Source organism: Myotis myotis, unplaced genomic scaffold, assembly GCF_014108235.1.
Source record: "Myotis myotis isolate mMyoMyo1 unplaced genomic scaffold, mMyoMyo1.p scaffold_m19_p_4, whole genome shotgun sequence".
NCBI lineage: Eukaryota > Metazoa > Chordata > Mammalia > Chiroptera > Vespertilionidae > Myotis > Myotis myotis.
The window spans coordinates 49,710,424-49,726,242 of record NW_023416346.1 but is presented as its reverse complement, the minus strand read 5'-3'; the positions used below and the strand labels follow the sequence as shown (position 1 = coordinate 49,726,242).

General features: G+C 39.2%; 1 protein-coding gene across 1 annotated transcript in view; it reads left to right on the top strand.

Moving 5' to 3' along the window:
• Positions 1-15,819, top strand: part of PAK3 (p21 (RAC1) activated kinase 3) — a 125,374-nt gene that overhangs the window by 87,586 nt on the left and 21,969 nt on the right. The window contains exons 9-13 of the mRNA XM_036305986.1: positions 4,152-4,200; positions 4,503-4,615; positions 7,625-7,742; positions 9,189-9,288; positions 9,778-9,974. Of these exons, the coding sequence (XP_036161879.1) occupies positions 4,152-4,200; positions 4,503-4,615; positions 7,625-7,742; positions 9,189-9,288; positions 9,778-9,974 (577 nt within the window). The remainder of the gene's footprint in view (positions 1-4,151; positions 4,201-4,502; positions 4,616-7,624; positions 7,743-9,188; positions 9,289-9,777; positions 9,975-15,819) is intronic.

Here is a 15,819-nt window from a genome sequence, read left to right as displayed (position 1 = left end):
ATAGTCTGTGGATGATGATGAAGATAGATGATGATGATGATGATGATGATGATGATGATGATGATGATGTTTGCTAATATTTATTGGCAATGTCTATATGTCAGTACTGGTTTTTAATTATTGTATACATTTGAACCTCTAATCCTGAGCCATGGAGAGGTTAAATTATTTACCCAAGGTCACATAACTAGGAACTGGTAAGATTTGAACCTGGGAAGATTTGAGTAGAGTTGGAGTGAGTATTGTTCTTAACCCATCAGTGAACAAAGAGAGTTCTTTAATAAATTAATAAGAGGAGTGAAATTAACATATGTGCCAGTTAGAATATGGAAAAGCATCAGAACTGGGGTACAGAGAGGTTGTTAGAGGTGCTAAGAAGGAGTTGGAGACTGCACTAAATTTTACTCTGCAGATTAGTACCTGAATATGTGTGTTTGAATTAAGGATTCTACAAAGACTGGGAGTTGGGACAACCAACAACTTATTGGTCAAAGCAGTGAATTCTAAATGCCTAACAATATCTTTGGTGGGGGGTTGGGTGTGGGAATTGAAGTGGAGGAGGATATCACCATTTTAAATTCTGGGACAAGAGTTGGAAGGAAGGGAAAAATGGTTCCCACTAGGCAATTGCATATGTACAATAAGACCGGGGAATGAGAAGTGAGGAATAAAGTTCATTTTTGAGTTAATAACTGATTCCTAGAGTTTCAGGGTCTTTAAGCCTCTTTGGATTAAGGACTCTTGGCAATTCCATATAACCCAAGATATTGGTATTCTAAGATTAGAACTCTAGGAATTTTAATGAAGTGCTAAGGGAGGGGAGCCACAAAAATCCCAAGAATTTGAAAGGTTAAGGTCTGGAGATGTTAAATTTGAATCCCCCTTACACTCCAAGTCAATCACAGTTTTAACCCCTAGGGCAGTGGAAATGGGCTTAGGGAGTGGAGGATGAGGTGGTGAAAAACGGGAAAGCCACCTTGGCAGAAATTTTGGGCCTCTCTCTCTAGGCCAGTGATGGCAAACTTATGACACGCGTGTCAGAGGTGACACGCGAACTTATTGTTTGGTTGATTTTTCTTTGTTAAATGGCATTTAAATATATAAAATAAATATCAAAAATATAAATCTTTGTTTTACTATGGTTGCAAATATCAAAAAATTTCTATATGTGACAGGGCACCAGAGTTAAGTTAGGGTTTTTCAAAATGCTGACACGCTGAGCTCAAAAGGTTCGCCATCACTGCTCTAGGCTTTAACTAGAACAGCTCCCATTTTATACAGAGGGTTTCTGCATATGATAAAGCTTTCCTCATTTGATAAAGGGATTCCAAACTTAAAAAGGCAGCTCTAGCCATCTTGGCTCAGTGGATAGAGTGTCAGCCTGTGGATTCAAGGACCCCGGGTTCAATTCCGGTCAAGGGCATATGCCTGGGTTGTGGGCTCGATCCCCAGTAGGGGGCATGCAAGAGGCATCCAATTAATGATGCTCTCTCATCATTGATGTTTCTATCTCTCTCTCCCTCTCCTGTCTAAAATCAATAAAAAAAAAGAACTCATAGTTTAGTGTATTTTCTTATAAAAGAAAAAGAAAAAGGCAAAACCACTTTAGTAAGAAAAAAAGGACATGGAACCTCAAAAGTTTTCTAATAGTCTTTGTCCTTTTTAAAAATAGTGATGGACGCTAACAATGTTTTGGCTGGGATAATGGGAAGAGCCTACTAACAACTCAGCAAGTGAGTCATACTTACTGTGAAACCAATAACAGCAGCAGCAGCAGCAACAATGACAATGTTAGCAGTTACCATATTAAAGCACTAACTCTGATCTGGGAACATGGCTAAATGGTTACACAGACTGTGCCATGTAATTCTCTGTACTTCTAAGAGATAAATACTTTATCTAATTTTGCAGATATCACTTTTTTTGCATCTGAAGGAATTGAGCAAGTGGTCTACATATATATAGGAATAAACCAAGTGAAGGCATTTTTAAATTTAATGCTGCATATATATTTGAGTAGTTGCTCAGGGCTTATACAGCTGAAATACTCACTAGGTTGAGGTGACCTGTTCCTTTACACTCAGGCAATTCTGAGTTTGGAAGGGCAAACCACGAACTGGCCTCTAAAATCAGGAAGGTCTGATTATTTTTCCAAGAGGGAAGAGTTTTATGTAGACTTAAGTAAAAGAAGAAACGCTTTCTTCACATAAATGCAAGGTGTTGTTGCAAGTGCATGTTTGCTTAAAAAGACTTTTATTATTTGGTTTATTTAACAAATACTTATTGAACACCAACTATGTGCTCTGAGCCCTGAATTTCAAACATATAAAATTGAAAGAGCAACTTGTTTAATATAATCCTCAAACCTAAGGAATTTCTGAAATTACCAAATCCTGGTTTAGAGGGGACCTATTGATTGTGATTTCTCACTCTAATTTCAATAGATACTTAAATATCCATGCAGAGTGACAAGAGCAGTACTGTTTATAGATGCTAGATCATGGAATTAAAGAATCTTAAAAATTAAGTAACCCATTTTTTTATATTTTGCAGGTCAGAGAGTCAGACAGGCTTAGACTATAAACTCTATAACCTTGGACAGGTTTCTTAACCTCTCTGGTATTCAGATTCCTTATCTATAACATGGGAATAATAGCACTTGCCTTATAGAAATAAGGTAAGGATTACATAAGACAATTTATATGAAATATTTAGTGCAGTGTCTGACACATGCAACATGCTCAATATATGTTTTCTGTTATTGTGATTACTATTTTCCAAGTGAAGGGACTGAAACACAGAGAGGGGAAGTGACTAGTCTAAGGTCACACAGATTGTTAATGTTAGGACAAACATTAGAACTCAAATCTCTATTAGTACTCAAATATTCCTTAAACTCAAATATTCCAAGTTTAATCCTTAGGAACAGGTAATGTAAACTTCCTAGGCCTGTGATAAGTATTTTAGCTCATCCAGAGAGAAGAATGACAAGGAAATGGCTGACATAGCAAGAGAATTCTTGGACTCACAAAACAAAACATCAAGAGATAAATAGAAAACAAATGAGAACAAATGAGAAACAACAATTACCAGAAAGTTTAGACAGCACTGTTAAAGCATTACTATTCCTGGTGAATCACAGAACTGATCTCTATCCTCTTCCTCTCCCTCTTCCTCTTCTTCCTCCTCCTCCTCCTCCTCCTCCTCCTCCTCCTCTTCCTCTTCCTCCTCCTCCTCCTCCTCCTCCTCCTCCTCCTCCTCCTCCTCCTCCTCCTCCTCCTCCTCCTCTTCCTCCTCCTCCTCTTCCTCCTCCTCTTCCTCCTTTATTCACCACAAACATTTCCACAAAAATGACTAGGTTTTTGCTTTTCCTGGAGATGGGGGTGGGGAGGTGGTTCAGAATGCATAAGTGTTTCACAAAATTTTACCATGAAGTCAGCTTTATTAGATAATTTCTAATTGCAAAGCAAAGTAGCCTTGTAATTCAAGTTATAATGGAAGCATGAGTATCACCAAGAGTTAAGAAATGATACATTTTAAAAAAGATAGTGGAATTGATTGTAACCTCATAGTAGAAGCTGTTGAGAAATATAGCAAAAAGAAAAAAAAAAAGGCTAAACAGTAAATCCATATCGTTATTGGTTTTGTAGCTATGGGTAAGTACAGCACTGAGAATGATTTATTTGTTACATAAAGATATTAAGAATTAGAAATATATTTTAAAAGCTACTCTGTTTATATGACAAAGTAAATAATTTACAGTTGGCTAAGCAAATATATATATATTCTTTCAGTTTAATTAGAGATCTGTCATGTTGGTTGTTGCAACATCCAAGGAGTACTAGTATTTAAAATGTTCCAGGAGATTCCTAAAAGGAGCAAGGCCACTTTGCTCAGTTTATTACTGTGTAGTACCATGGCACACAGATTGCTGCCAGGAAGTCTGACTGGATTTCCTGGCCCACCAAAAGAAATATGCCATGACTATTTCACGTGTAATTACTATACAAAACAGTTGTTATTTTTGTACTTCATCCTTTAATCTTGAGTTTGCTGATATCCTTCTCCTAAAAATAATTACATTTATTTCTAAGACAACATATTGATAGCACTTTGACTGCTTTTTCAGTTGATAATTTTCACCTTTACAGGGCATCAGGTACTGTCTATACAGCACTTGACATTGCAACAGGACAAGAGGTAAGTGCAAATATTAAATCCTGATTTTTACTTTCCTTTATTCATATTAATCAGATTTCCTCTTTGATGACATTTATGCCTGAAAAAAAAAATGGGTACAACTGGATTGATATTGTAGTTTTCTTTATTGGTGTCTAAAGTATCTGAAGTCGATAGTTTGCATGAGATTAACTACAGAAAAGGAGGGTTTGTGGCACCAAGACAAAGCTTCTTAAGATAAAGAATTTGTATACCCCAAAATATGGATGTTTGTTTTTTGTCTAATAATTATAATACATTCTTATATTTTAATCATCATTCAGGTGGCCATAAAGCAGATGAACCTTCAACAGCAGCCCAAAAAGGAACTAATTATTAATGAAATTCTGGTCATGAGGGAAAATAAGAACCCCAATATTGTTAATTATTTAGATAGGTAAGTGTGCTCTCTAATTGTGTACTTGTTTGTTTTTTTTCATGGAATGTCATTTTCATGGCAAATTACTTTATTTAGGATCTATTTAACATCCATTCTATAAATATTTCTCAAATGTTACAAAATAGAGTAGCAGATCTATTGATAAACTTGCATCCACTTATCTTTGTTCACCCATCAAACGTTTGAAGACACATTTTATAGTCTTGACTTTAAACATGAACAGTTTTGTAATTTCCTTTTGAGGATCATGACTTCTTGTTTGCAGGAAATAGCCTATTGCATATAAGAGAGGGCTGTGGTGCGTTAAATTTCATCAAGTGTTTGTCTGAAGCTAGTGCAGTCTCTGGGTGTCTAAGTGAGGAAACCTGTCTAAAATGGCCCTGCTTAATGTGTGCTTTGTAAATAACTGACAGTGAGGCCCCAGGGAATCGAGACTTTAATCTCAAACCTTTTTCTTAGACCAGGTAATGAATGTCTCTTTCATCAGTGGTATTAGCAGTGGGTTATGAAAAATAAATAAATAAATTAATAAATAAATACATACATACATACATACATACATAGGCATTTAAAGACAGCACCAGCTCTTCTTCAATTGTGGTTAACCTCTGTCTCATTCAATTTCAATTAAGTGTTCATTTGGCACCACGGTGCTGTGTACTCTGGGGATACAAAGGAAATAAGACTGGTCCTACAATATCAGTGAGTTTAGGATCTTGCTTTCTGTGTTTTACATCAGGTAGACCAGTAGTACAGGAGAGGAAAGGGAGACAAGAAAAGGGAGGGTCAAATTTTATAGTAGAAATCAGTGTTTCATAATGTGTCACAACTGCCTTCTATCAGAACTGACACATAATCACAGTAAATCCATTACAAACACGAATCTCTTTGATTTAGTGACTACTTGAAAACATTTCAATAATCAATTCAGTAGAATGAAAAAATAATAATGCCAAGATCTGAATAAATATCCTGTACATCTGTATGCCATGTGGCCAGTTCAGTACAGAAGTCAACATTGTGATTTGGGTTATCCAAAAGGGCTATCCATTGATACTGTTCACTGAAACTAGCTTTTACAAGGAATATAGTAGTCAGTAAACAGAAACCTCCCTGTTCTTTTCCTTCCTCCATGGTGCACAGTCATATCTGGTGGTCCTTTGATTTCAATAAATGTTCTCTTCCAATGTTAAGGAAGTGTCTCATTTTCACTATCACTGATACTTCCTCCTCCTCCTCCTCCTCCTCCTCCTCCTCCTCCTCCTCCTCCTCCTCCTCCTCCTCCTTCTCCTCTTTCTTCTGTTAATCCTCACCTGAGTATATTTTCCCATTGATTTTTAGAGAGAGTGGGAGGGGAAGAGAGAGAGAGAGAGAGAGAGAGAGAGAGAGAGAGAGAGAGAGAGAGAAACATCAGTTGCTTCCTGCATCAGGGCCTAGGATAAACCCTTCAACTAAGGTAGGTATCCTTGACTGGAAATTGAACCCAGGACCCTTAAGTCTGCAGGCCAAGACTCCATCCACTGAGCCAAACCAGCGAGGGCAATATTCTCTTCTTGTTTTTTTTTTTTTTTTCTGTTGTTGTTGTTTTGTTTTTTCCTATATTGATTAAGGTATTATATATGTGTCCTTATCCCCCCATTGCCCCACCACCCCAAACCCGTTCATGTCCTCACCCCCTTGGTGTCTGCGTCCATTGGTTATGCCTATATGCATGCATACAAGACCTTTGGTTGATCTCTCCCCCTTACCTTCCCTCTGTGGTTTAAGCATCTGATCAATGATTCTCTGTCTCTGGATCTGTTTTTGTTCATCGGTTTATGTTGTTCATTATTATCCCCAAATGAGTGAGATCATGTAATATTCATGTTTCTCTGACTGGCTTATTTCCCTTAGCATAATGCTTTCCAGCTCCATCTATGCTGTTGCAAATGGTAGGAGTTCCTTCCTTTTTACAACAGCATAGTATTCCATTGTGTAGATGTACCATCAATTTTTAATCCACTCATCTGCTGATGGGCACTTAGGCTGTTTCCAAATCTTAGCTATTGTAACTTATGCTGCTATGAACATAGGGGTGCATATATCTTTTCTGATTAGTGTTTCTAATTTCTTGGGATATAGTCATACAAGTGGGATCAGTGGGTCAAATGGAAGTTCTGTTTTTAGTTTTTTGAGGAAACTCCATACTGTTCTCCACAGTGGCTGCACCATTCTGCATTCCCACCAGTAGTGCAGGAGGGTTCCTTTTTCTCCTCATCCTCAGCAGCACTTGTTGTTTGTTGATGATAGTCATTCTGACAGGTGTGAGATGGTACCTCATTATCATTTTGATTTGCATCTCTTGGATGATAAGTGACTTTGAGCATGTTTTCATATGTCTCATGGCCTTCTTTATGTCTTCTTTGGAAAAGTTTCTATTTAGGTCCATTGCCCATTTTTTGATTGGGTTGTTTATCTTCCTTTTGTTAAATTGTATGAGTTCCCTGTAAATGTTGGAGATTAGACCTTTATTGGAGATGACATTGGCAAATATGTTCTCCCATGCAGTGGGCTTTCTTGATGTTTTGTTGATGGTTTCTTTTGCTTGCAGAAACTTTTTATTTTGATGTAGTCCCATTTGTTTATTTTCTCTTTAGTTTCCATTACCATAGGATCTGTATCGGTGAAGATATTACTTCGGCATATATCTGAGATTTTGCTGTCTGTGGGTTCCTCTAGTATTTTTTGTGGTTTCCCATCTTAAGTTTAAGTCCTTTATCCATTTTGAGTTTATTTTTGTGTATGGTGTAAGTTGGTGATCTAGTTTCATTTTTTTGCATGTATCTGACCAAATTTCCCAGCACCATTTATTGAAGAGACTGTCTTGACTTCAATGTATGTTTCTTCTTGTTATATAATATAATCAAATGCATAGAAACTGAATGCAAATTACCTTTTTAATAGGAATATAGAAGAGTTCTCACTTTCTTTGGCTGGAGTCAATGTCTTTTTCTTTTTTTGTTATAGCTATTTAGTGGGTGATGAACTATGGGTAGTCATGGAATACTTGGCTGGTGGCTCTTTGACTGATGTGGTCACAGAGACCTGTATGGATGAAGGGCAGATAGCAGCTGTCTGCAGAGAGGTAAGAAAATAGAGAATTTCTAGCTGATGATAACACCAAAATTGGCAGTTCTTTCTTTATCTCTTATTATTCAGGATGTTTATAACATCAAAGTAATAATAGCACATTTTTTCTACTAAAAAAATTGGAGACCCTAAATTCAGTTTAAATCCTAACGTAATAGCACTCCTCTTCCCCAGCCCCTAGTTTATTTTAGCTGCTTTGCTATGGATCTTTTGAGTTCCATTATGACATCCACAGGGTACCATATATAAGCCTGAATGGTTTTAGGTCTCAGTGAACATGGAAAATAGTAATGTTGGCAAGGAACTTATTTCTGATTTGGAGGGATTTTTACATGGTAGTTATTTTGTCTTAGATGTGCAATGTGAGCCATGTAAAAATTCAAACCATATTATAATCACATCATTTTTTAGAAGGTATTTTAACCAAGATCTCCCCTCAGCCTGGAAAGTAGTTACTTTCACAGTATAAGTTGGGCATCCCTCATAGCTCTCTAGTGTGTCTTAAGTGTCTGCCTCTTTTCCAATAACAGTGTCATAATACCTATTTTCAACTTAAACCAAGGATATTTTATTATATTATTTTTTTCAATGTTAAAAACTCTCTTCATTGGAATTTTATCTTGGACCTTACCATCTACCACATTCATTGTAGTAAGATTTTCTATAGATACATTAGGAACTCTGAAGCACTGAAACTTGAAAACCATTGATAGAAAAAAACACACACAAAACCAAGTAATTTCAGCTAGTCTTTGCTTTATTTTATTTTAAATTGTTCATTTAAATTTCCCCCTTCTTTGTTTTCCTCTCATTCTCATTTCCTCCTCCCCAAAGATGTAAACATATCCACTAAAAACATATATTTTCTATTCATGCAATGAATCAAACTTTTAATATTTAGGGGTATATTGGACCCTGAGTCTGTTGTTTCCATCTTCTAGTATTACAGTGCAAAACAAATTCCAAACAAGTGCCTATTGTTACTTCATAGTGGTCCTCAAACCTGGCTGTCCAGAAATAGCTCAGGGCACTTGTTTTAAATGCAGATTCTTGGGTTTCACTCCAGACCTACCGAATCAAATCATACCATGGAAACAGAAACTTACTACATCTATTTAAGACCAAGGTGAATTCATATCCTCTAGATAACTAGGTCAAAGTATGATTATATTAATTGGTTAGTTTGGCTGTATTAATGATTTGGTGCTACTTATCACACCATCACTCTTCATGTCCTAGTCTTACTCAGGAGCTTTCATATGTATAATGCTAAATTGCATCACTGATGTAAATGGTAATATGATTTCAAAATGGTGTCAAAGCACTTCATTATCTATTTCACTTGGCAACATAAAATTATACTCCTGCCCAAAATTTAGATTAAACTTAATTTTAAAAAAATTATTTGTGATATAATTAACTTTTTTTTCTGATTCAATAGTGCCTCCAAGCTTTGGATTTCTTACACTCAAACCAAGTGATCCATAGAGACATAAAGAGTGACAATATTCTCCTTGGGATGGATGGCTCTGTTAAATTGAGTAGGTATTTTGGTTCTGATGGTATTTGAGAGAGTATCTGGGGATCTCTGCTCTTTTGCTGTCTATCTTGAGAAGAAAAGGGCTATTGAAAATGATTGGTTTGAAAGCATTTAGAGCCCAGTTTGAAGTAAAGAATTTTTTAACACTGTGTTTCTATATATTGTGACCAGATTTTGGGGAGGGGGTAGTAATATTTCAGAATTTCTAGTGACCCCATCTCTTGAATGACAAATACTTAATTAGAAGACTGAAAGATTCTGTAAGTTGGAGGAAACAAGATTGAGGTCCGGTAAAAATGGCATCATATCAGTCAGTTATTTCAGACTCTTAAAATCAGGACTAGATGAGAGATCAGGTACAAAAGGATATGAGCTAGGCAGTTGTGGAAGCTCAGTGTCTAACAAAGGAAAGTACAGCCATATTTGAAAGTGTCCTATTGTAAAAGAAATATAATTTGAACTGATTTTAACTGACTTTTCTTTTCTGCAGCTGATTTTGGGTTCTGTGCCCAGATCACCCCTGAGCAAAGTAAACGAAGCACTATGGTGGGAACTCCCTATTGGATGGCACCTGAGGTGGTGACTCGGAAAGCTTATGGTCCGAAAGTTGATATCTGGTCTCTGGGGATTATGGCAATTGAAATGGTGGAAGGTGAACCTCCATACCTTAATGAAAATCCACTCAGGGTAAGTTAAAACTCAGGTACTTCATCTTCAGATAAGGGAAAAGGTGAAATGTCATTTCTTGTCTTCACCAAAATTGGCCAGAATGAGCTCTTTCCTGGTATAAGTGATATAGAAGCTCCAAATTACTATTAGTTATTTTTAGTTTCTCTTAAGATGTATCAATAGGTTTTTCCAGGGCTTTGATATTAGTATTTCTAAATACAGGGGTCCTTAAAATGTTTTAATATCGCTTTCTACTGTTAAAAAAGTTTCTCTTTTTATTTATTTTTATTTTTTAATATATTTTTATTGATTTTTTTACAGAGAGGAAGGGAGAGGGACAGAGAGGTAGAAACATCGATGAGAGAGAAACATTGATGAGAGAGAAACATGGATCAGCTGCCTCCTGCACGCCTCCTACTGGGGATGTGCCCGCAACCAAGGTACATGCCCTTGACCAGAATCGAACCTGGGACCCCTCAGTCTGCAGGCCGATGCTCTGTCCACTGAGCCAAACTGGCCAGGGCAAAGTTTCTCTTTTTAAAGCAAGCTGGGGGAAGAAAATAGCAGTTTTATCACATGCTGTGGTTAAATGATCTCTTTAGGAAACACTTGCTTTAAAATTACTTTAACAAAGTAAATAAATGCATTTCCATTCAGCTATAATTTTTTAAATTAGATTTTGTTTCATTATCAGTAATGATTTATTGAGCAACAGCAGCTTGGTGGTTATTGAATGGAATATAGGATAGACATAGTGCAAGTCTGATGAAATCACAAACATAATTAGACTGTCAAGTAGAAAATGAATGGAAATAGTTTGTGTTGGGTAACTCAGTTTGCTACTGTGGAATTAGAAGTTTGATCCTTACATGGTCTGGTTATGATGCAAAGAGAAAAGTTTCATTTCATAGCCTTATACTACCACCTTTAATTCACATATGCTGTTGATCATGAGAGAAAAAGGCAAAGGAATATGAAAGAAATACTTGCTCAGAGCAGAAGTCAGCCAGTAGCTGTTTTGTTGTACATAGCCTAAGGGTGAGCCAGAAGCTGTGTTGTATATATAAAAGTCATCACACTACTGAAAAAAGAAAATATGCACAGATTCAAATTCTACTCTCAAAATGTGTGCAGAGTGCATTTACTAGACCTACAATGCCAAAGGCATCTTGAAAATTGTTTGTATGCCTTAACCGGTTTGGCTCAGTGGATAGAGCATCGGCCTGCGGACTCAAGGGTCCTAGGTTCGATTCCGGTCAAGGGCATGTACCTTGGTTGCGGGCACATCCCCAGTGGGAGTTATGCAGGAGGCAGCTGATCGATGTTTCTAACTATCTCTCTCTCCCTTCCTCTCTGTAAAAAGTCAATAAAATATATTTTTAAAAAAAGAAAATTGTTTGCATCATTACCACTAAGCGTCTAAAATGTTATTTTACCCTTAGTATACAAAAACCATTGTCCTTAGTATATGATTAAGTGTTTGCACATTAAGCTTTTAAAATCCATATTCAAACCAAATATATGTGGCTTTCTATACATGTAAAGAAACCTACAAACTAATTGCTTTTGCAGTTGAACATTTTGTAAATTGGGAGCTGCATTCCCTATATGGGGGGGGGGCACCCTCCTCTTCATTCTTTCCTAATTCCTCTAGTTGTCCTCTTGTCCTAGTCCCTTCACTAATTAATTAGAAAATAACAGATAGGAGTGGATGCCCCAATGAATGCTATGAGCTATTGCTCTGGACTCATAAAACAATCTGGAAGTGAGATGTGCACATTGATTAGTTGCCTGCAGGGCTCAGTGGAAAAGAAGGGGCATTTTCCCACCCTTTGTAGGTCAGCTCTCCATTAATTTAATCAAGCCCACCCCTGACCTGTGGACCAGCACATCAGGATCATTACTTGAGCTTGTCCTTATTGTTTAACATCCTTTGCCAATTAAGAAATATCAGTGAAAAAATACATAAGGCTTCTTATTTCCATGGATTTCCTTCTCTAAATCTTTGGAATTTGGAGGCACTAAACAAGATTATGGCTATTTTGCTTTCTGCCTTCTAATGAGTAATTTACAACCTGCAAAATTTACGGATTAAATAAATGACTTTGTTAAGCAACTGGCCTCAGTAATGCATTTATTATCTTCTTCAGTTTCCCAATTACAACTGATCTTTCTTTTTCTAGGCCATTAGCTGTTAGGAAAAAAAGGAAACAAGTTTTAATCTTTATAAACATCTTCTAGCCTGGGATTAGAATGCATAATTAACAGTTTATCTCTTAGAATCCACAGCCTTGTATCTAAACAAGTACTTGCAGATTAATAAAACACCAGGTTCAGGAAGCCTACATTAAGGCTATATAACAAAAAGACCTGTCAGAAAGACCACCCTGTTGAAGTCCACTGATAAGGATGTACTCTAACTTTGCTCATTACTCTCCATGTGTGATAAATCTCCAAGAAAACATTCAACAAATCCATATTTAGCCAGCCCTCTATCTCTCTGCTATGCACCACAAGTACTTTTTTAGTTTTAATTTTAAATGTGTTGTCTTTGTGTTCTCTAATGGAAATCACAATGTATCAAGCTATATGCCCTTATTTAGGATTTTAAAAATGTAGTCATTGAAACCATGAAGAGATTGGAGAAGAAAATATAACATGAGCCTGTAGGAAGCCAATGTTTTCTTGGATGCTGGTCACCAGGCCATGTGGGGAGAAATAGGAAATACATAGCTTCAGAAGTATAAAGGAGGATTAGGTTAGTGCTTCTTTCTTTAAAATCCTTCCAGTACTACCACACATCCACCACTATGAGCTTTGAAGAGGAAAAAGGAAAGAAGTGGAAAGAAGACAGAGTGATAGGGTATAGCATGTTGATATGAAAAAAAAAAATGACCCATGTAGTCAAGCAAATATGGGTGTGTCCTGGCTCCACAACCTATAAGCTCTGTGACCTTCAGCAAGTCATGTAAAACTTTTATATGCCAGTTTCCTTTGTGTAAAATGAGGACAATATCTATCTTGCAGAATTAGTGTGAAAGCTAAATGAAATAATGCATGTAACTAACCTATTACAGTATCTAGCTCATTGTCCGAAATATATTAGAGAGAGACATTTATAGATGAACTAGAGGCCCAGTGCACAAAAATTTGTGCACTCAGGGGAGTCCCTCAGCCAAGCCTGTGCCCTCTTGCAGTCTGGGACCCCTCGGGGGATGTCCACCTGCTGGCTTAGGCCTGCTCACCAGGGGAACAGGTCTAAGCTGGCAGTCAGACATCCCTCTGGCAACCCGGGAGCCCTCGGGGGATGTCCACTTGCCAGCAGGGAGCAGGCCTAAGCTGCAGTTGGACATCCATAGTGCTGCTGAGGAGGTGGGAGAGGCTCCCGCCACCACTGCTGTACTGGCAGCCATCAGCCTGGCTTGTGGCTGAGCAGAGCTCCCCACTGTGAGAGGGCACTGACCACCAGAGGGCAGCTCCTGCATTGAGCATCTGCCCCCTGGTGGTCAGTGTGTGTCATAGTGACCAGTCATTCCCAGTCATTAAGCTGTTAGGGTCAGTTTGCATATTACCCTTTTATTATATAGGATAGAGGCCTGGTGCACAGGTGGAGGCCAGCTGGTTTTCCCTGAAGTGTGTCCCAGATCAGGGTGAGGGTCTTTCTGGGGTGCCTGGCCAGCCTGGGTGAGGGGTTGAGGGCCGTTTTCAGGCTGGCCACACCTCCTTCAGGGTGGGGGGTCTTGCTGTGGTGCCTGGCCAGCCTTGGTGAGGGGCTGATGGCCATTTTCAGGCTGGACAAGCCCCCCAGTGGGGTCTTCACCCCATGGGGGTATGGCCAGCCTGGGTGAGGGGCTGATGGCTGTTTTCAGGCTGGCCACAGCCCCTTCAGGTGTAGGTCCCCACTGGGGTGCCTGGCCAGCCTGGGTGAGGGGCTGATGGCCGTTTTCAGGCTGGCCATGCCACCCGGTGACCCAAGCTCCCAGACTCTCATTATTTTCTTTTTTTTTTCTGTGAATTATTTATCTTCTATAATTGAGACTTTGTAACCTTGAGCGGAGCCCAGGGCTGGCCAGGGAAGGCGTGAAGCTTGGCTTCCTCCATCTCCAGGGGCAACCCAAGCCTCCAGCTAACTCCAGCTCCGTGGCCACTGCCATCTTAGTTGGGTTAATTTTCATACTCATTCCTGATTGGCTTGTGGGTGTGGATGGTGGGCGTGGCTTGAGTGTAGCAGAGGGATGGTTAATTTGCATGATTCACTTTTATTATATAGGACTAGTGGCCTGGTGCACAAAATTCATGCACGGGGAGGTGCGTCCCTCAGACCAGTCTGCACCTTCTCCAATCCAGGATCCCTTGGGGGATGTCTGACTGACTCTTGCAATCCGGGATTGCTGTCTCCTAACTGCTCACCTGCCTGTCTGCCTGACCACCCTTAACCCCTCTGCCTGCCTCCTGATCGCCCTTAACCACCTCTGCCTGCCTGCCTGATTGCCCCTAATTGCTCCCCTTCCAGCCTGATCACCCCTAACCACCTCTGCTTTGTGCCATACCTGGGACCCAGGATTCCCTCCTCCAGCCAGTTGCAGGCACCTGAGACCCAGGCTTCCCTCCCTCTGGCTGGCTGCAGGCACCCAGGTCCCAGGCCGGCTTCACCAGGGCCAGCCACAGCCACAGGGGACCATGGGCAGGTGGGTTTGCCTGGGCTGCAGCCGCAGGTGCCGGGGACCATGAGGCAGGCAGGTTGTCCTTCTCCTGGGCTTCAGGTGCAGACATAGCCACTGTTGCTCAGGACTGTGGTGCTGGTGGCTTGTCCCTCTCTCAGGCCGCAGATACAGGTGCTGGTGCTGGTGCTGGTGCCCAAGGCCACAGGGTGGGTGGCTTGTCCCTCTCCTGGGCTGCAGCTTGGCTGGTCCCCATTCCTCTCTCCCCAGTGTTGAGTTTCTGAACCATTATGGTGTGATGGTGTGAGGGCGTGACAACCATTTGCACATTAGCTCTTTATTATATAGGATAAAAATGTGAGAAGAGAAAATGAGAGAAAGAATCCTTAGAGGGCTTTTTACTCATCCATGAGGAGAGATAGGATTCCCCACTTCCTCAAACTTTCCCCTCCACACTGGTTATATTCCCATCCCCTCAAGGAGTGGGGGATTTTCACAGTTCAGTTATATTATCATGAACAGGCAACACTGAACAAGAGAGGTTAAAGGTGAAGACTAGGGCTATACATTTGAAGGTTTTTTGAATTTCACTGCGTGTTTTGTGTGTGTGTGTGTGTGTGTGTGTGTGTGTGTGTGTGTCTTTGTTGTGTCAGTTACAACTGAGCATGTAGTCTATGAATTTTGCCTGTTAACACATCATAGAGGCAAGGAATTAGCTACTACTCCACCCACCCCCAGTTATAAAGTAGTTGGGATTTTTTAAAATGTAAATTGCTCTGTACTAATTGACCTAATTTGTTCATAAAATGCCTTTTAAATGTTGCAGAATAATTGACTGTACTAATGTTATGAGGTTGGTACCCTTCCAGGGACAGAGAGGAGACAAGCTTCTTCTTCCTTCCTCCACTGCCGCCTGAAGTCTTTGTACTGAACATAATTGACCTTGGACATGTTGTTATGTGACCCATGGACATTTTTAGTGTAGTCTCTAATAATGATGTGTCTTATTCTTTGTTTACCAAAGTGACTAATGTTAAAATCAAACTTTCCCTCAATATGTAAATCAAATATTAGTGTTCTGATCATCAACCTGACTTGTTTTTGTTAATTTTTAAAACCTGTGATTATAATGACCTGATTCTAAATAAGAATGCAAAATCATTTTCATATTACAAATCTTGGGTTTGTTTTTATCTCAGAAC